Genomic DNA, 21,109 nt, shown 5'->3' with positions numbered 1-21,109 from the left:
TCTTTTCAGAGCAACTCCAGGAAGAGGAACAAGAGAAAACAAATATGAATTTCGTATTAATGTTGAGAAAGGGCCATAAACAACAGTACAAAAATTTGGCAGTGCCTGTTGATTCAGAAATGGCATTGAACCTAAAGAACAGGGAGGAGGTAAAGTCTGAACTTTTTAGTATTGGCATAATGTAGCCTTACAACTAGGCTCATAGCTTCTAATCATATTAATTGTGAAAAAAGGTTATCGCCACTGAAACAGTATTATCTTTTGTAGGCTGAACGTGCGGAAAAAGAGAGAGTAAAGCGTTTGACATTGGACATAAATGAAAGACTGGAAGAAGAAGATTACCAGGAAATGTTGGCACAGGTATGTTTTATATGACCTACATAGGAAAAATGTAATATATTGATAAGTTTCCTATACTTTTGTATACTGAGATTAAAGAGCTGGTGTTTGTTAATATTGGAGTATTTGTATATCTCTTTGAAATGCTATCTGTTGCTCTATGGATACTATCATCTTCCTGAAAAGAATCCCGTGTACTCCAGTGTTAGTGTTCTGTTGTTTTGAAGGATTATTTATTTGTATTAAAGATAAATACTACTGAGCCATCAAAAGGCACATTGTCGTTGCCCAATGACAGTGTGGCTACTGTTCATTGAGTTGTTATCTTTATTCCATAAATTGTCTGGATTTTCCATTACCATAGATTAATAATTAGTTCATTTTACCGACCCGACCCCACTCCCAAATTCAGATGGTTTACTTGCTGAAAGGTTCAAGTATGATTTGAGACACACAGAATTATTGTTGGTGGTAGGCATAAAAAATAATCCCAAATTGTACTATATGCTTTCTGTGAATTATTTTGAGTAGTTAGTTTAGCAGCCCACATGAAAAAGTAAGAGGTTGCAGGAACCTGCTGGAGCTCTTAGTGGCAAAGAATCCCGAGCAAATAGTGTATGGCATGACAGCTACAGGAATTAGTGACCACTAGGTTGTTGTAGCAGGATTGAATACTGTAATATCATTTGGACATGATCCACTCAGCAGCATTCAACTTCTACAAAGCTGGATACCAGAATTACCACAAGATGTCAGTCCAAATGTCAATTAAATGTGGAACAGACAACATTCGTGCCTCCTGAGAACTTTTCTTGTCTGTGCTGCTTAAATCGTTTTAAGTTTTATGAAAGTTGTGATATTCAGTTACCTAATGCTGTTCTCTGATTTTTATTCATAACTTTGTGCAGTATCCCCTAAATAACATTACCCATTATGCCTAACAAGTTGTCTGGCTGTAGTGTGTGTGTGTGTGTGTGTGTGTGTGTGTGTGTGTGTGTGTGTGTGTTAAAAAAAATCCAGAAGACATGGTCAGTGTAATTTGGTGCACCAACACGCAACCGGCAAGTATGTAAATCATTAGAGATGCAATTCACTGTGACAGGTAGAATGGCCACCCGACTGTGTTAGTGGTGTTCTGTTCACATTTAGTGTTGTTACCAGCCCTGGTAGGATATATGAGAGCTGTGAACAGCATCAGAAGTTTAGTGGTCACTGTAAAGGACACAGAGACGCCCTGTTCTCGTGTGAGACAGCATTATCAGCACCATACAGAGCTTAAAGCAGTCTCACTACAGGTCTCCATCTGGCCATCTAGTCGAATTGTGCATTATCCAAATTTGTGGGGCATTTGGATGGGACAGTGGTCTGCTATTGGAGTACTTGGCAGTGGCCTGCTGTGGACTAGTTAGGAATGCTGGTTCTTCAACATATTCTCACTTCAAATATAATACATTTCCTTGAGATGGCAAAGATTCTGTCCATGAATCAGCATGGTCTTACAGAACATCACTCATGCGAAATTCAGCTTGCCCTTTTCTCATATGATATCCTTGGAACTATGGATGAAGGGATGCAGGCAGATTCCATATTCCTAGATTTCCGAAAAGCGGTTGGCACAGTGTCCCATTGCTAACAGTCAATGGAGGTTCAAGCATATGGAATAGGTTCCCATATTTCTGAGTGGCTCAAAGGCTTTTTAACTAAAAGAACCGCACACCATGGGGCTCACGGCTCTTTCGTTTGATCGTATGCGGCGTACATGGGGCCCCAAGCTATTGCAGCCCATTTTTCTTTTCCAGGCTGCACTTTTTTCCCCATGCCCCTCCCTCCCCATCCTCACTCCTTCCCCACTGCCCCCTCCGTTCCCTCTTTGTGTTCTTATTTACGTTGACCTGGGTATTCACATGGTTTCCTGTATTCCTTGTGGTTTTGTTCCCTTTGCCTTTTCTCTGTCATCCCCCCTTTTTGGTGTTTTTGGTCCCTTGTTGAGGTTTGACCTCCACTTCTAAATTTTCTCTCCATAGTGTGTACTGTTTTGAGAAGAACTCCCTCCCTAGCACCTAAAGTGTGGATTCCTCTCCCGTCTCCCTTCCCCTCTTCCTTCCCAGCTGTAGCCCCCATCCACCCCACCAGGTCACCACCACATGTAGCCAATCCATGTGGTGGGGCTGTTACGTATCCATCTGGTTCAGCCCCTGACAACACAGGGATCACACATCTGATACCTGAGCTGTTGCCTCCCCATGTATGCCTAGGAGTGGTTGCTTGTCATTCCGGAGTGGCAACAGATGCTGTGCCAGTCAGTCCTCGCTGTGGCTGGATGGCATCCATGGGGAGAGAGCCCCTTATCAGAGTGTGTGGTATCGGGGCAGATACTTTCCATATGAAATGTATGAAGCTCCAAAAATCTGGCTGTTCTTCTATGGCTCTCTCTTCAGTTGGTAATAGATCATTGAATGCTTCTTTTTATGCCCCTGCGGCCTTTGCTTTCCTTCCCTGGCTACACCCTGGGAAGAGGGCCAGGCTCGTCAGCTTTGGGGTGAACACTTTCCCCACTGCCTGGTATGTACTAGGATGGATGGGGATACATTCACCATCACAAAGCCATTATTTTTTGTGGAAAATATTGAAGACAAGTTTGCCGATGTGCAGTCTCTCAGTAAGGTGCAGTCGGGTTCCATGAAGATCAAAACTACTTCTGCAGCTCTTCACGCTTGTGATCATCTTGGCGATATCTCAGTGTCCGTTACACCCCACCAGTCTTTGAATATGGTCAAAAGAGTCGTTTTTCATAGGGACCTCATCCTTCAAACTGATGAGGAAATCCAGACCAATCCTGAAAGCCGGGGCATTCATTTTATTTAGTGTGTGCAGAAAGGTCGTAAGGACAATCGCACTGATCGTGGCATCTTTATTCTGGCTTTTGAGGGAGATATCCTCCCAGAGAAGGGTGAGGTTGTGTGTTATTGGTGTGATGTGAGGCTATATGTCCCACCATTCATATCCATGAAGTGTTTTCAGTGCTTGTGTTTCAGGCACGTCTTATCGATGTATGGCGGACTCTCTGTGTGATGACTGTGGTTGCCGTTTGGATTATCTCGGGCTCGGCAGTCATGGTTTGCAATCTCTCTCCCCTTCCTGGATGTCACTTACATCTGCTGCCCTAACTCCCCTCCATCAACATCTCCCCCCTCCTTTCCTCCTCCTTGGGGATTTCAATGCTCATCACTATTTGTGGGGCAGTGCTTTTCAGTGTAGTCACGGGCTCCTCATTGACCAATTTCTTACGGACCACAACCTGTGCCTTCTTAATGATGGTTCCCCTACTCATTTTAGTGTTACATATGGCACTTACTGTGCCATTTATCTTTTGCTCCTCCCCTTCTTCCTTCCTTACATTGATTGCCACATGATGACCTTTGTGATAGTGATCACTTCCCATTGATTCTCTTGTTCTCTTCCCGCCTCCCAATGACCAGGTTAACCTGCTGGGCTTTCCATCATTCTGATTGGCTTCTATATACCTCCCAGGTCGTCTTTCCATCTTCTTTGTCAGGTTATATTAATGGAGTCATCTGTGATATGTCCGATACGGTAATCCATACTGCTGGCATTGCCATTCCCTGCTTGACAGGTCCTGTTTGCCTTCGACCAGTTGCATGATGGAGTGTGGCCATTGCTGCTACTATCCAAGATCATTGTCGCACCTTGCAACATCTTAAGCGACTGTCATTCTCTGCTGGTCTTATTACCTTTAAATGTCTTTGCGCCAAAGCCCATTATGTATTGAGAATGCTTTGCTCTCTAGGCCCTTCTGTCCCTTCGTCATGGGTGTGGACTACACTCTACACACCCGAAGGTTGTCAGTGGCAGTCTTCTATTTGGACCTGCCTTTCCAGGTGGCCATTGTACAGATGCATCTACATCTACATCTACATTTATACTCCGCAAGCCACCCAACGGTGTGTGGCTGAGGGCACTTTACGTGCCACTGTCATTACCTCCCTTTTCTGTTCCAGTCGCGTATGGTTCGCGGGAAGAACGACTGTCTGAAAGCCTCTGTGCACGCTTGAATCTCTCTAATTTTACATTTGTGATCTCCTCGGGAGGTATAAGTAGGGGGAAGCAATATATTTGATACCTCATCCAGAAACGCACCCTCTCGAAACCTGGCGAGCAAGCTACACCGCGATGCAGAGCGCCTCTCTTGCAGAGTCTGCCAATTGAGTTTGCTAAACATCTCCGTAACGCTATCACGGTTACCAAATAACCCTGTGACGAAACGTGCCGCTCTTCTTTGGATCTTCTCTATCTCCTCCATCAACCCGATCTGGTATGGATCCCACACTGATGAGCAATACTCAACTATAGATCGAACGAGTGTTTTGTAAGCCACCTCCTTTGTTGATGGACTCCATTTTCTAAGGACTCTCCCAATGAATCTCAACAATTAATTTTATGTGATCATTCCACTTCAAATCGTTCCTCACACATACTCCCAGATATTTTACAGAGGTAACTGCTACCAGTGTTTGTTCTGCTATCATATAATCATACAATAAAGGATCCTTCTTTCTATGTATTCGCAATACATTACATTTATCTATGTTAAGGGTCAGTTGCCACTCCCTGCACCAAGTGCCTATCCGCTGCAGATCTTCCTGCATTTCGCTAAAATTTTCTAATGCTGCAACTTCTCTGTATACTACAGCATCATCCGTGAAAAGCCGCATGGAACTTCCGACACTATCTACTAGGTCATTTATATATATTGTGAAAAGCAATGGTCCCATAACACTCCCCTGTGGCACGCCAGAGGTTACCTTAACGTCTGTAGACGTCTCTCCATTGATAACAACATGCTGTGTTCTGTTTGCTAAAAACTCTTCAATCTAGCCACACAGCTGGTCTGAAATCCGTAGGCTCTTACTTTGTTTATCAGGCGACAGTGCGGAACTGTATCGAACGCCTTCCGGAAGTCAAGGAAAATAGCATCTACCTGGGAGCCTGTATCTAATATTTTCTGGGTCTCATGAACAAATAAAGCAAGTTGGGTCTCACACGATCGTTGTTTCCGGAATCCATGTTGATTCCTACAGAGTAGATTGTGGGTTTCCAAAAACGACATGATACGCGAGCAAAAAACATGTTCTAAAATTCTACAACAGATCGATGTCAGAGATGTAGGTCTATAGTTTTGCGCATCTGCTCGACGACCCGTCCTGAAGACTGGGACTACCTGTGCTCTTTTCCAATCATTTGGAACCTTCCGTTCCTCTAGAGACTTGCGGTACACGGCTGTTAGAAGGGGGGCAAGTTCTTTCGCGTACTCTGTGTAGAATTGAATTGGTATCCCGTCAGGTCCAGTGGACTTTCCTCTGTTGAGTGATTCCAGGTGCTTTTCTATACCTGTTACACTTATTTCAATGTCAGCCATTTTTTCGTTTGTGCGAGGATTTAGAGAAGGAACTGCAGTGCGGTCTTCCTCTGTGAAACAGCTTTGGAAAAAGGTGTTTAGTATTTCAGCTTTACGCGTGTCATCCTCTGTTTCAATGCCATCATCATCCCGGAGTGTCTGGATATGCTGTTTCGAGCCACTTACTGATTTAACGTAAGACCAGGACTTCCTAGGATTTTTTGTCAAGTCTGTACATAGAATTTTACTTTCAAATTCACTGAACGCTTCACACATAGCCCTCCTTACGCTAACTTTGACATCGTTTAGCTTCTGTTTGTCTGAGAGGTTTTGGCTGCGTTTAAACTTGGAGTGAAGCTCTCTTTGCTTTCGCAGTAGTTTCCTAACTTTGTTGTTGAACCACGGTGGGTTTTTCCCGTCCCTCACAGTTTTACTCGGCACGTACCTTTCTAAAACGCATCTTACGATTGCCTTGAACTTTTTCCGTAAACGCTCAACATTGTCAGTGTCGGAACAGAAATTTTCGTTTTGACATCAGTTCTTGCGGAACACCTCGTGACCCATTTTGCAATGAACATCAGCGTCAGCCTCCTATCCAGCTACCTTCTTCCTCCGGAAACAGTGGGCTGAAGCTTCCTGCCTATGTTTTACCCCTTGTCAGGTGGAATCTTACAATGAACCTTTTACTGAATGGGAGCTTCTTGTGGCCCTCTCCTCCTCCCACGATTCAGCTCCTGGCCCTGCTTCCACTCATAACCAATTGCTTCAACATCTCAATCCTCCACAACATCAATATCTGCTCCAGGTGTTTAACTGTATTTAGCTCCAAGGCATTTTCCCCTCTCAATGGAGCGAAAGTATTGTGGTTCATATCCTTCAGCCTGGCAAGCATCGATTGTCCCTTGATAGTTACCAGCAATCAGCCTGATCAATGTCCCCTGCAAGTTACTAGAATGCAGGGTGGCTCAAATGGGTCCTTGACTCACGGGACCTTTCATCTCCTCACGAGTGTGGATTTTGGGAGGGACGGTCTCCAACCTATCATCTGCTTCAATGAGAAACTGCAGTTTGACAGGCATTTTTGCAGTGCCATCTTTTTGCAGTTTTCTTCGATCTTTGTAAGGCCTACAACAGACTGGCAGCATCACATCCTCCTTATGCTTCATGAATGGGGTCTTTGGGGCACCCTCCCAATTTTTATTTGCCAGTTCCTGTCCCACTGGTTGTTCAGACTCCAGGTTGCTACTGTTCTCAGCTCTTTGTGGACCCAGGAGAATGGTGTGCCACAGGGATCAGTCTAACGTGTTGGACTTGTGCCTTCTGCCAGACCATTGGTCACCCCCTTGCTCTATACGTGGATGGTTTCTGTATTTGGGCAAGCTCCTACTTGGTGGTCTCTGCGGGTAGACAGCCCCAGGCTACCATTCGTCATGCTTCCACATGGACACTCTCACACGTCTTTCAATTCTCTGGTTAAGTCGAGGGTGGTGCATAACTCAATGTTCTTTGCTTTCTTGCACACATCTTGTGGTGCAGATCTTTCGACCCTTCTCTGCCTATTGAGGCATTAGTTTTGTCTTGTCTGGACTACGGTTTTTAAGCTTATGGATCAGCTGCCCCTTCCACACTGCTCCACTTGGAGCCAGTTCACCATCGCGGTATCTGTTTAGCCACCATTGCCTGTTGCACTAGCCCTATCGATAGTCTCGTGGTTGACACTGGGACTCCTCCCCTTTCGATTCAGCAGTCCCAGCTCTTGGTACTGTATGTCATCACTGTCTGCTGTTCCCCTGCTCCCCCTTTCCATTCTATTCTGTTCTTTTCATGGCTTTGGGCTGTTGCTCGCCCGCTGCTCGCCCTTGGGTGGGTATACTGTTTGGGCTCCACCTTGCTTCTCTCCTCTGTGACTTCCATCTCACCTCCTTGTCCTCTTCCCCATGTTCTCTCCTGACCACTGCACCTTAGTTAGTTCCTCAGCCACGGATTCAGATGGGTCTCTTCTGGGGTCTGAATGCCTCCATCACTCCAGTGGTGGTCTGTTGTTTGTTCTGAATGCTCTTACAAGAGTTTCAGGATGCCATTGTTCTTTAAACAAATGGTTCTAAATCTGCCGATTATGTGGGATATGCCTTCATGTCCTCTATTGGCATGGAGGGCCATCTCTTGCCCGCTGTGTGTGGGGTGTATACTGCGGAATTGATGGCCATCTATCGGGCCCTCTGCTTCATTAAACAGTCATCACTCACTCGAGTATTGTTATGTATGGACTCAAAGAGAAACCTTTAGGCTATTGCTCAAGAGTTTTTCCCGCCACTCCTTGGTCTCTTCCATCCATGACATTCTCACTGATCTTGGTGATGCTGCTTGTTCAAGTGATTTCCTTTATGTTCCTGGCTATGTGGGTACCCCGGGTAATGAACTTTATGATCATCAGGGGAGAGGGGGGCGGGGTGCAGCAGCCACCCCATGATCATCGGGGGGAGGGGAGGGGGGGTGCAGCAGCTACCCACCTCCTATTCTCCGTGACCCTTCTGGGGTCAGATTTGCGGCTTTACATCAAATTCCTTTTGTTGTGTCGGTATCTGGGCCGACACCGTGAAGTTCAGATGGCTGAAAAGGTAAGCTAGACTAACGCAGACGGGCGTGAAGTACTGGAACAGGATACGTAATTAATGTTAGGAAGAAAAGTACGGAGCAGGTTTAATACTTAACTTTACTCAATCATTGTGGTACATCGATCTTGACGATACACAGGAGACTTTAAGTACAATCACTGTATGGCTAATGGCGCCTTGCTAGTTCGTAGCCATTAACTTAGCTGAAGGCTATTCTGTCTCTCGGCTAATGAGAGAGAAAGGCTTCGTACATCTGGTCGGTAGCTAGGTTCTCGTACAACTGGGGCGAGTGCTCTCTCGTATCACGAGACCTGCCTTGGTGGTGGCGCTAGGTCTGCGATTACACAGTGGCGACACGCGGGTCCGACATGTACTAAATGGACCGCGGCCAATTTAAGCTACCACCTAGCAAGTGTGGTGTCTGGCGGTGACACCACATTCCTCCCCCGCAAATCGGCGAACGGTCGTGTGATAAGGCTTCCGCCCGCCGTGGGGAGGACCACATGTTGACGTATGCGATGAGGTGGGGAGCCTAACAACAGGCGAGGCTGTGCCACCCGCACCCGGCCATTCGGTCCGAGGGGAGCTAGGAAACGCCTGAAAAACTAGCCCAGGGTGCACGTCAACATGCGGTGTATGCGCCCGTAAAGAGACAGGAGGGACCGAAGGATCAACCTCCATTGCGTCGGGGTAGCCGACGCGCGATGACGTCATGTGGTCCGGAGCGGGCGGGAGTTCCATGGCGGAGGACAGCTGGTCACGGGAAGCGATCGGCGGCGCGTGACCCTGGGAGGCGTTTGGCGGCTGCAACGAAGCGTCGAATGCGGGCGGCGCCGGCGGGAGAACAAGCGGCGGCGGCGGCGGCTGCTGCTGCTGCGGCGGCGCGTCGCCGTGGGGCAAAATGGAAGGCATCGTCGGTAACACCTGGGGATGAGGCGAGCCAGTAGATGGGTCCCCAGGGCGCTGACCGGACGGCACCGTCGCTGAAAGCAGACGGGGAGCGGCAGAACCCGAGCGACGACAGAGGCGCAGCTGATTGAGATGCCGACGCACCTCACCAGAGGCCCCCAAAACCAAATACATCGCGCGGCCGAGGCAGCGAAGAGTGCGCCCTGCGAGCCAACGCCGTGAACCTCGATAGTTGCGATAAAATACAACGTCGCCTGGAGCAAAAGCAGGAGTCTGCCGCTGCACAGGAACCTGATGCGGCGGATGCAGCAAGGACATCAAGGTGCGATGAGGACGACCGTGGAGCAACTCAGCCAGCGAGCGACCATCTCGGGGCTGAGAGCGATACGAAGACAAAAAGAGCAACAATGCGTCCTCCCGAGAATGCGACTCTTTCAATTTCAACATCTGTGACTTGAAAGTCCGGACCAATCGTTCAGCGGCACCGTTAGACTGAGGCGAAAACGGCGCGGATGTCAGATGTTGAATACCATTGGCCTGGCAGAATGACTGAAATTCTGCGGACATGAATTGTGGGCCATTGTCGGAAACAATAGTCTACGGCAGACCTTCAATGCAAAAAATAGCAGACAACGCTTGGATGGTGGCGGAGGACGTCGTGGAAGACATCCGGACAACAAAAGGAAAATTACTGAAGGTGTCGACCAGAACCAACCATCGAGCATTCCAGAATGGACCAGCAAAATCAATGTGCAAGCGTTGCCAAGGGGAAGTGGCTTTTGGCCACGCAAAGACCTTCCGCGGCGGTGCGGACTGTTGTTCGGCACACGCCGGGCACGAAGAACACATATTCGTAATCGCAGCATCGATTCCGAACCAAGTACAGTGCTGACGAGCAAGTTGTTTCGTTCGCACTATACCCCAATGTCCTTGGTGAAGAAGCCGTAAAACAGAGGACTGTAACGAACGTGGGACCACGACTCTGGACTGATCATTATCAGAACGCAACAACAAAACACCACGTCGAACAAAAAGTCTCTCCTTGTGAGCAAAAAATCGGCGAACCAACGGATCCTCGATCCGAGACTTTGACAAAGGCCATTGCGTAGCAACAAAACGTAAAACAGTAGCAAGGACAGGGTCAGCAGCTGTGGCTGTAGCGACACGACGAAAATCAATCGGAAACGATTCGACCACTTCATCGGTTTCCGAATCAATGAACATGCAAGCAAGTTCGGAAGAATTGAATGCTTTATCCTCAGCAACAGGCAAACGGGACAACGCATCGGCGTTTCCGTGCTTAGCAGTGGACCGATACAAGATATCGTAGCGGTACTGCGAGAGGAAAATAGACCAGCGAATGAATTTCTGCGCTGTACGTGGAGGTACAGGCTTGGTCGGATGAAAAAGCGATGTCAAAGGTTTGTGGTCTGTGATGATGGTAAAGTGACGACCATACAAGAAATCATGGAACTTAGTAACACCAAACACGAGAGCCAAAGCTTCTTTCTCTATCTGTGAATAATTGCTTTGCGCAGACGAGAGCAATTTGGACGCAAAGGCAATAGGGCGATCATGGGAGCCAACTTTGTGCGCAAGCACAGCACCGATCCCGAAATCCGATGCATCTACCATCAACAAAAGGGGTTTCTGGGGATCGAATGGCGTAAGGCAAGTATTAGAAAGCAACGCCGATTTCAACTGGCGAAAGGCGCGTTCGCATTCCGTCGTCCAGAGAAACGGAACACCTGTACGGCGTAAGCGATGAAGCGGAGCTGAAATGAAAGAGGCATTGCGCACATTCACTCACACCTTGTGATTCTACATTGTTCAATGTTCTTGCGACCTCCTGACGCAATGCGTGGGGAACATTGCGCGCTCTGAAAAATTTCGGTTGCGCGTTTCCTTCCAGTTCCAAATGTGCTTCATAGTTTTTAGCGCAACCTAAGCCCGGTGCAAAAATGTCTGCAAATTCTTCACATACACTAGAAACACTGTCTGAAGGCACAGTTTGATTCACTGATAGGACCTGATTTACAATAGACATGTTAAACAACTGAAACAAATCTAGACCAAACAAGTTCACTGCAGAAGAAGAACGAAGAACGTAAAATGACACAAGTTTTGTTTGTCCCTTCTATGTTGCAAGAAGGCTGCACTGTCCTAACACAGGAATTGTCTGTCCGGAATATGTAGTTAGCTTAACATTTGCGGAACGCAACGGAGGTTTGCCCAGTTGTTTGTACGTGTCATGATTGAGCAATGAAACTGCAGCTCCGGTATCGAGCTGGAATGGTATCACTTTGCCTTCAAAGTCTAAGTCCACAAAAAGTTTATTGTTTTGCTGACGACAAGAGCGACTGTTTTGTGCAATTGGAACAGACACTGGTACAGAATCACTTGCTAATTGACGTGATTTCCGGTGACGTCGACGCACAGTTTTTGTGGGACGATCACAGTCACTGTTAGAGAAAGTGTCACTGGACGAAGCGGAATTAACGACATGAATGTCCATAGGCGAAGGTCCACGAGCCTGAGTGTCCCTGGTTCGATTCCGGCGCGAAGCAAAGGGCCTGGAATGATTGTGATTGTCTGATCTGAGCTTTTTCTGGCAAACACTTTGAACATGTCCTTTCTTATTGCAGAAAAAGCAAATAGCTTGGCGTGACGGGCAATGTTCACGCGAATGTCTAGTAGCACACCGCGGGCACGATTTCACTACATTTGTGGGCTGGCGCGGCACACGTGGCTTAGCGCGCGGCGGCAGCTGTGCGGACGTGCGCGAGGCCCGGTTACCGGGCCGCGCAGCGCGTCCAGCGGGCCGGTTAATGTTACACACGGCTGGCGAAGTTTCAAAAGATTCCTGAGCACAGTCGAGTGTGTCCTGTCTATCCAATATGTCTATCACTTGTTGAAGGGAGGGATTAACTAGTTTCAAAATTTGCTCCCGTATGCGAACATCAGAAACGTTCTGTGCAATTGCATCACGCACCATTGTATCTGAATAAGAAAGACCACAGTCACATTCAAAGGCACAGTCCCTAGTAAGTCCTTGCAATGTTGCTACCCACTCCCTATTAGTTTGACCGGCCGTATGTTTTGTACGAAAGAACGTATACCGTTTTGCAACCACATTAACTGTTTCTTTGAAATAGGCATCTAATGCAGACAAAATTTCCTCGTAGGACAGAGTTGCTACGTCGCGTCGGGGAAACAATTTCACTATCACACGGTATGTGGACACACCGACACAAGAAAGCAAAAACGGCTGCCGCTCATTACCTTGAATTCTGTAGGCTGCTAGATGAAAGTTGAACTGGCGAGACCACTCGTGCCAGGTCTCATCGGCTGCCACGTATGGTCGAAAGGGAGGTGCAACAGCGTGTAGTGGCAGCGGTAGCGAAGAAGCGGCGGCGGCCGCATCGGTTTGAATGGAACGTTGACCCTGGACGAGCTGTCCAAGGGCATCCAGTAACGCCTGCGTCTGCTGATTCTGCAAGCGATAAAATTCGGACAGTACATCTGGAGAATGGGGCGAAGCCATGACACAATTAAATGTAAGCAATCAGAAAGAACTCTTTTCCCTCGTCGCCAATGTTGTGTCGGTATCTGGGCCGACACCGTGAAGTTCAGATGGCTGAAAAGGCAAGCTAGACTAACGCAGACGGGCGTGAAGTACTGGAACAGGATACGTAATTAATGTTAGGAAGAAAAGTACGGAGCAGGTTTAATACTTAACTTTACTCAATCATTGTGGTACATCGATCTTGACGATACACAGGAGACTTTAAGTACAATCACTGTATGGCTAATGGCGCCTTGCTAGTTCGTAGCCATTAACTTAGCTGAAGGCTATTCTGTCTCTCGGCTAATGAGAGAGAAAGGCTTCGTACATCTGGTCGGTAGCTAGGTTCTCGTACAACTGGGGCGAGTGCTCTCTCGTATCACGAGACCTGCCTTGGTGGTGGCGCTAGGTCTGCGATTACACAGTGGCGACACGCGGGTCCGACATGTACTAAATGGACCGCGACCGATTTAAGCTACCACCTAGCAAGTGTGGTGTCTGGCGGTGACACCACACCTTTCCGCCCAATTGTCGGCTGACTGTTGGGAGGTTACCCCCTGTCTAATAAACTTCACACCATGAAGGAGTCTCTCACCACGTGGCATTCTTCCCTCTGCCTCTCCCAGTGGAAATCTACCATCCTCTGCCATCTTTGTATTGGGCATACTAGGTTGACCCACGGTTTTTTACTCTGCAAGGAGGCTCCCCTCCCCCTCTTTGTAGTTGCGGGGCTCCATATTTTATTGGACTGCCCCTGCCTTCATCCATTCGCACTAAATATAGCCTCTCACCATCCTTGTCTCAGGTGTTAGTGGATGACCCTTGCATGATTACATTTGTCCCTGGTTTTCTTTGTGAAAATTGAGTTTACTCTTAGGTATGAGTCCCTGAATTTTCCTCTGGAATTTGTGTCCCTCAGTTAGCTTAGGTGTTGGTTATGGAGGTTTTGACCTTGCCACCACATGGGCCAGGTTCCTCCCACCTTTACCCTACATTTTGTCTGGTCTGTTTTGCTGTTTTGTTTCACCTTTTCTTGTGTCTTCTTCCCCTGGTGTTGTCCCAGTTGTATCATGGTAATGGTATGGTGTGGGTGTCGGGACGGGTTGGTGGCGGACCACACGTAGCATTTCTGGGGTACCTCTACTCTCCCCATTTCCACCCATTGCCTTCCTGTTCTTTCCTCTTCCTGCTGCTCTGACGTCCCTTTTCCCTCTTTGCATGTTATCCCTTCCTCTTGACTGGACTGTGCTGTTTCTCCCTTGATTTCTGCGGTCCTAGATCATGGGGCTGACGACCTTACCATTTAGTCCCCTCTCCCTCCAAATCAACCAACCAGCCAACTAAAAGAACCCATTACATTTCCTTGATGGACGGCAAGTGTTAATCAGCGCCAAGGGTATCATCAGGATTCCCCCAGAGAAGTGTATAAGACCACTGTTATTTTCTATGTACATAAATGATCTGGCAGACAGGGTGAGGAGCAGTCTGCATGATGCTGTGGTGTACGGGAAAGTGTTGTTGTTAAGAGACTGTAGGAGCTTTAAATGTATAAAAATGTAAATTGATGCAGATTATTAGGAAAAACAAACCCGTAATGTTGGAATACAAGATTAGTTGTGTGCTGCTTGACACAGTCAAGTCAGTTGAATGTCTAGGCATAATGTTGCGAAGCGTTATGAAGTGGAATGAATGCATAATGATTGTAGGGGAGAAGGTGAGTGGTCAATTTCAGTTTATTGGGAGTGTTTTAGGAAAGTATGGTTCATCTGTAAAGGAGTCCATACATATAATACACTTGTGTAACCTAGTCTTGAGTACTGCTCAAGTGTTTGGGATCCACCCTAGGTTGAAGTAAAGGAAGACATTGAAGCAATTCAGAAGAGGGCTACTAGATTTGTTACCGCTAGGTTCAAACGATGTAAAAGTATTACGGAGATTCTTTGGGAACTCGAATGCAAATCCGTGGTTGGAAGACATTGTTCTTCTTGAGGAACACTATTCAGAAAATTTAGAAAATCATCATTTAAAGCTGACTGCGGAAAGATTCTGCAGCTGCCAATGTACTGGGTTATTCTAAGTGATGGACCCATTTTCAAACATTTATATGTATTCAAGTACAAAGTGAACAAGCTTTATACCATTGAAAAGAGGAAGTTTCAAAGTTTTTGGCGGGCGAGTGGTGGTGGTGTCAGATATGGGTGAACATGAAAGAGATTCACTGAAGAACAACATGTTCTTTGCTGTATCCCGTACAAACGTTTATGGACCATTTTTCTTTGCGGAAAGAACTGTAACGGGAATCATGTATCTGGACATGTTGGAACAATGGCTGTTCCCTCAAGTTATGGAAGATTCCCAGGACTTCATTTTCTAACAGGATGATGCTCCACCCCATTGGCACTGTGATGTACGAGGCTAATTTGAAATGACTTCCTTCCTCAGCACTGGATCAGTCACAGGGGGGGGGGGGGGGGGGGACTTGAGGACCTGGCTCAAGGTTACAGTCAACCACTACAGACTACCCCAAGGAAGAATGTGCATGAAGCTTATCCTGAACCCTTCCTTTCTGGACCTGCCATCCAAGAACAAATAATGGACTCTCTGCTACATTCCTTCTCATCCTGCACCAGTGCTCGGAGACTAGTAGCAGCCAGACGAGGGAATTACCGTCTCGTGCATAAGCTGCCATTAATACCATAACACAAACGGTGACATTTGGAATGGTACTGTGACTGGGAAGTACGGACTGGTGATGTACAGTATTGTAGAGTGTTCAGCAGTAAATTGCAGAACTGCGCTACCCGAGATGATCATCTTCGGTGAGTATGGTGGTGACCTGGAGAGAGGTCCCATTTCTCCCATGTTTTGGAGAGTTTCTAGCATCATGGTGTGAGGAACCTTAGGCTATATTTGACATCATAGCTGGTGGTGATTGAGGGAACTCTGATAGCAGAACAGTATGTCATAGATATCCTGGATCCTCATTTGTTAGTTGTCATGCGACATTATCTTGGTGCAATTTTTGGACAATTCTCATCCACACATTGCACTTGTCTTTATAAACTGTTTGCAAGCTGTTAAGGCACACCCGTGGCCAACATGTTCCCCAGATATATCCCCAATGGAATATGTGTGGGACCAGCTCAGATGTCAACTCTGTCCCAATGCCAGTATCCAGGATACCGAGGACCAGTTGCAACAGTTGTGAACCAGCTCGCTTCAGGAGAGGATATAACAGCTTGGACACCTTCCCAACCAAATAAGTGTATGCATCCATATCTGGAGGAGTGCAACACCACACTGATAAGTGGGCTTATACTGCCAATTTCTTTGTAAATTTAACTTGATTTTGTAGTTGCTTCTCGACCTGAGAAGTTCCATTTTGTTTTTTCCAATGCTTCTGGGTGCTTCACTTTGTCAGGCAATGTAAATATGGAGGGATTACAATTGCGAACAACTTAAATTCGAGCCATCACACATAGAATTTGTGGGAAAGGTTAACCAAAGACTGCTGTTTATTGCAAGAACAATTATAAAGTGTCACGTATCTACTTCACTGCCAACGCTACGTTTCTCTCTTCACTTCTGGAGTATTACTGTGTGGTACAGGATCTAAATGTACATCTGTACCTACCGACATACCTACTTCACAAGCCTTTGTATAGTGTGTGACGGAGGGTACCTTGTACTTCTACTTTTGTGTTCCACTCGCAACTAGTGAGAGCGAGGAAAATAGACTTTGTATATGCCTCCGTACGACCCTTAATCTCTCAGATATTATCTTCATGGTCCTAATGTGAAATGTACATTGGGGAGCAGTAGAATCATTCTATAGTCAGTTTCAAATGCCAGTTCTCTAAATTATTTTCAGTTGTATTCTTCAAAAAGAACATCTCCTTCCCTCCAGTTATTCCCATTTGAGTTTCTGAAGCATCTCCATAATACTTGCATATTGTTCAAACCTGCTGGCAATAAATCTAGCAGAATGCCTCTGAATTGCTTCACTGTCTTGCTTTAATCCGATCTGGTGCAGATCCCAAACAATGGAACAGTGCTTAACACTGGGTCGCACTTGTGTCCTATATGCCATGTTCTTTACACATGACCCACACTTCCCTAATATTCTTCCAATAAACCAAAGCTGACCATTCACCTTCCATACTCTAATATCCCAAATAGAATATATACTCATTTCATTTCATGTTGCTTTTCAAGCTTATGCCTTGATATTTACCGTATTTACTCGAATCTAAGCCACACTCGAATCTAAGCCGCACCTGAAAAATGAGACTCGAAATAAAGGAAAAAAAAATTTCCCGAATCTAAGCCGCACCTGAAATTTGCGACTCGAAATTCAAGGGGAAAGAAAAGTTTTAGGCCGCACCTCCATATCGAAACATAGTTGGTCCATTGTAATATGAGACACAATTCACGTCGAATGAATGACGATACAGCGACAGTAGTTTGGTTCGAGTCGTAAGCTTAGCAGTTAAGCTTTACCAGGTAGCCATTGCTATGCGTCAGACGCTCCGTCTGTATTTATACGAGTATCCTTCCTTTTTCACATGCTCCGTCTGGTTTGAATTGATTGCTTATTTTGCTTTTGATCTGATAAGTGCTGTTTTCTTTGTTGTAGGTGTTCATGTCACTCTAAGCTGAAAATGCATTACTGTACTGTTTCATGCATTGTTTGTCACATTCTGATAGTGCGTGTTTACGGCCTGTCGCCGCTCACGGCACAGCTTGCTTTTGTGCGCGCTACCGCCGCTTACAATTAAAAAAAAAGAGAGGAATCGTCTCATTAGCGAAACAGTGGCAAGAGACTCCTATTTCTTGTTACTTACACTGCTGCTTTCTTTGATAATGATCAACAAGAACCAAATAATAGACTGCGTGTGATAGAACATGTTCTGAACGAGAGTTAGGCGAAAATTTTTCTCCGTTTGAAAATCCTTGCAGCTGTTTCTTTAGTACATCAAATTCTGCACAGAAATTAGAGTCATTTTAGATTTAAAAATCTAGTCAGTTGCCGTGCTTCATTTCTGACTGTATCACTATTAGGCATAAGAATAATACGAATATAAACGTGACACGTTGCATATATTCTTCCGCGTTGCTGTTCTCACTCTAGTTTCGTAGTTTATTAGGCAGACAGGATTTAAATGGGCAGCAAACGCGAAAGAATACATGGCAAAATGTTTATATTCGTATTATTCTTGTGGTCAAGAGAATACTGCATGTGAGTCACATTTCATCAGGTTCCTATTAGCAACCATCTCTTCTCACAGGTAGGAAAAAATTCAGAACGTGGAGTTGGCCATATTGACAAACATCCTAAACAGTCTTGCTAGTCGGATTTTCGTAGTACATTGAAATTCTGCTACATTCAAAGATGAACAATACGGAATTTGTATTTACTTCGTTGGATAATGTATGAAAATGCAGTGGTCGAAACTCGGGGCGGAGAAAAAAAAGCTCGTCTTCCACCTTTTTTTTTTTTTTTTTTTTTTAAATTTATTTACTGACACAGAGGTTTTGGCGCCAGTATTTATTTGTGCCTACAAAGCATGCCTGTGTAGCGCTACATATATTCGACAGCAGAAGTTAGTTGTAGTGGCACCTACCAACATTTTTCAGAGCTTCCGCTTGCTTTGCACTCGATTCTAAGCCGCAGGTGGTTTTTTTTTTATTACAAAAACCAAAAAAAAAGTGCGGCTTAGATTCGAGTAAATACGGTAATTGACATGACTGTGTCAAGCAGCACACTACTAGCCCTGTACTCGATCATTATGGGTTTATGTTTCCTGCTCATCTCCATTAATGTAAATTTTTCTACATCTATAGATAGCTGCCATTCATCACATCAAGTACAAAGTTTGTTATCTCCTATCCTCCTACAGCCACTCAATGGCAACACCTTCCCATAAACCACAGCATCATCAGTAAACAGCTGCAAACTACTGCTTATCCTGTCCACCAGATCATTTATGTACATAGAAGATAACAGCAGTCCTATTACACTTCCCTGGGGGCACACCTGACAATACTCGCCATCGAGGACAATGTAGAATTGATGGAGGACATTGAAAAAGTTCAGAGAAGGGCAGCTCATTTTGCACTATTGCAAAGTAGGAGAGTGAGTGTCATGGATATAAGCAAGCTGGAGTGGTTATCATTAAAACAAAGTCATTTACGACAAGATCTTGTCATGTAATTACACTTGTCAACTTTTTCTTCCAAATTCTAAAATATTTTGTTTATTCCCACCTACATAGATCAAAATGACAGTCATGATAAAGTACGAGAAATAGAAGTTCACACGTAAAGATGTAGGTTTTCATTTTTACCACATGCTGTTTGATAATGTCCACCTCAGTAGCTAAGTGGTCGGTGTGTCTGGCTGCTATGCGCAGGACCCGGTTTCGATTCCTGGTGCCACCAGAGATTTTTTTCCTTGGTAGGAGGTGTGGAGGAGGGTGCAGTCTGCCTTGTGATGCCAAGTGAATAGCTACCTAAGTAGCAAATAGCAGCACCATGGTCAAGAAAGCAGACGACGGCTGGGAGAAAAGTATGCTAATCCCTTGCCCCTCCATATCGCACCTAGTGACGCCATCGGTAGGGTATGACATGGTGGTCACTCAGTCCCAATTGGCCCATCAGAGCCAGAATGCAGAGCTTCACTCTTTTATTTATTTGATAGAGAACAGTATAGAAATAATCTGAGATTGTTAACTATAGTTGTTTATTTATGTAGCACCATACAGGATCAGGTATTGCTACAGTGAAAAAATGACTTTGGAATTAACACCATTTGCTTCCATCAGCCAAGACTGTGGTACCCGTGTTTGGATTCAGGACTGCCCTGTTGTTAGAACTCCATGTGTTGTTATAGAGCCATTACTGTTTATGGTGTATCAAAATGATGTGGTGGGTAATGTTGGAAACTTCATGACGGTATTCATAGGTTCTGCTGTCATACACGGAAAGTTCAAAAAATCCAGAAAGTTGCAGTAAAATACAAACCTCCAGAGGTCCTGTGCTTGATGCAGGGACTGGCAGTTGACCCTCAACACTGGTTCTGTAATTGGTGATCAGTCTTTGGAAATTGTAACAACCGTAAAATATATAGCATTACAGGTTCAGAGTGAGCTAAAATGAAATGACCACATAACATTAGTTGTAGGATAAGCAGATTCCAGACTGAGAGCATGTGGCATTATCATAAGGAATTTTTAGTTTAGTTTAGTTTTAGTTATGTCATGTTCCATAGATCATTTTCCCGATTATTTTATAGATATGATGTGGAACAGGTCAGATTAAAATACACACTCTGGCCATTAAAATTGCTACACCAAGAAGAAATTCATTGGACAAATATATTATACTAGAACTGACATGTGATTACATTTTAACGCAATTTGGGTGCATAGATCCAGAGAAATCAATACCCAGAACACCCACCTCTGGCCGTAATAAGGCCTTGATATGCCTGGGCATTGAGTCAAACAGAGCTTGGATGGCGTGTACAGGTACAGCTGTCCATGCAGCTTCAACACGACACCACAGTTCATCAAGAGTAGTGACTGGCGTTTTGTGACGAGCCAGTTGCTCGGCCACCATTGACCAGACGTTTTCAATTGGTGAGAGGTCTGGAGAATGTGCTGGCCAGGGCAGCAGTCGAACATTTTCTGTATCCAGAAAGGCCTGTACAGGACCTGCAACATGCGGTCATGCATTACCCTGCTGAAATGTAGGGTTTCGCAGGGATCGAATTAAGGGTAGAGTCACGGGTCGTAACACATCTGAAATGTAACGTCCACTGTTCAAAGTGCCGTCAATGCGAACAAGAGGTGACCGAGACATGTAACCAATGGCACCCCATACCATCACACCGGATGATACGCCAGTATGGCGATGACGAATACACGCTTCCAATGTGCGTTCACCGCGATGTTACCAAAAATGGATGCGACCATCATGATGCTGTAAACAGAACCTAGATTCATCCGAAAAAATGACGTTTTGCCATTCGTGCACCCAGGTTTGTCATTGAGTACACCATTGCAGGTGCTCTTGTCTGTGATGCAGCGTCAAGGGTAACCGCAGCCATGGTCTCTGAGCTCGTGGAACTGTTTGTGCAGATGGTTGTTGTCTTGCAAACGTCCCCATCTGTTGACTCAGGGATTGAGACGTGGCTGCACGATCCATTACAGCCGTGCAGATAAGATGCCTGTCATCTCGATTGCTAGTGATACGAGGCCATTA

At 45.7% G+C, this 21,109-nt stretch overlaps 1 protein-coding gene across 2 annotated transcripts in view; it reads left to right on the top strand.

Annotated features, from left to right (window-relative positions):
• The window catches only part of LOC124554809 (regulator of nonsense transcripts 2-like), a 233,707-nt gene that overhangs the window by 190,125 nt on the left and 22,473 nt on the right, over positions 1 to 21,109 (top strand). For both annotated transcript variants that reach the window (XM_047128465.1, XM_047128466.1), the window contains 2 exons: positions 10 to 149; positions 268 to 360. In XM_047128465.1, the coding sequence (XP_046984421.1) occupies positions 10 to 149; positions 268 to 360 (233 nt within the window). The remainder of the gene's footprint in view (positions 1 to 9; positions 150 to 267; positions 361 to 21,109) is intronic.

The sequence above is a fragment of the Schistocerca americana genome, chromosome X, assembly GCF_021461395.2.
Source record: "Schistocerca americana isolate TAMUIC-IGC-003095 chromosome X, iqSchAmer2.1, whole genome shotgun sequence".
NCBI lineage: Eukaryota > Metazoa > Arthropoda > Insecta > Orthoptera > Acrididae > Schistocerca > Schistocerca americana.
This window is presented reverse-complemented; position numbering and strand designations above follow the sequence as displayed.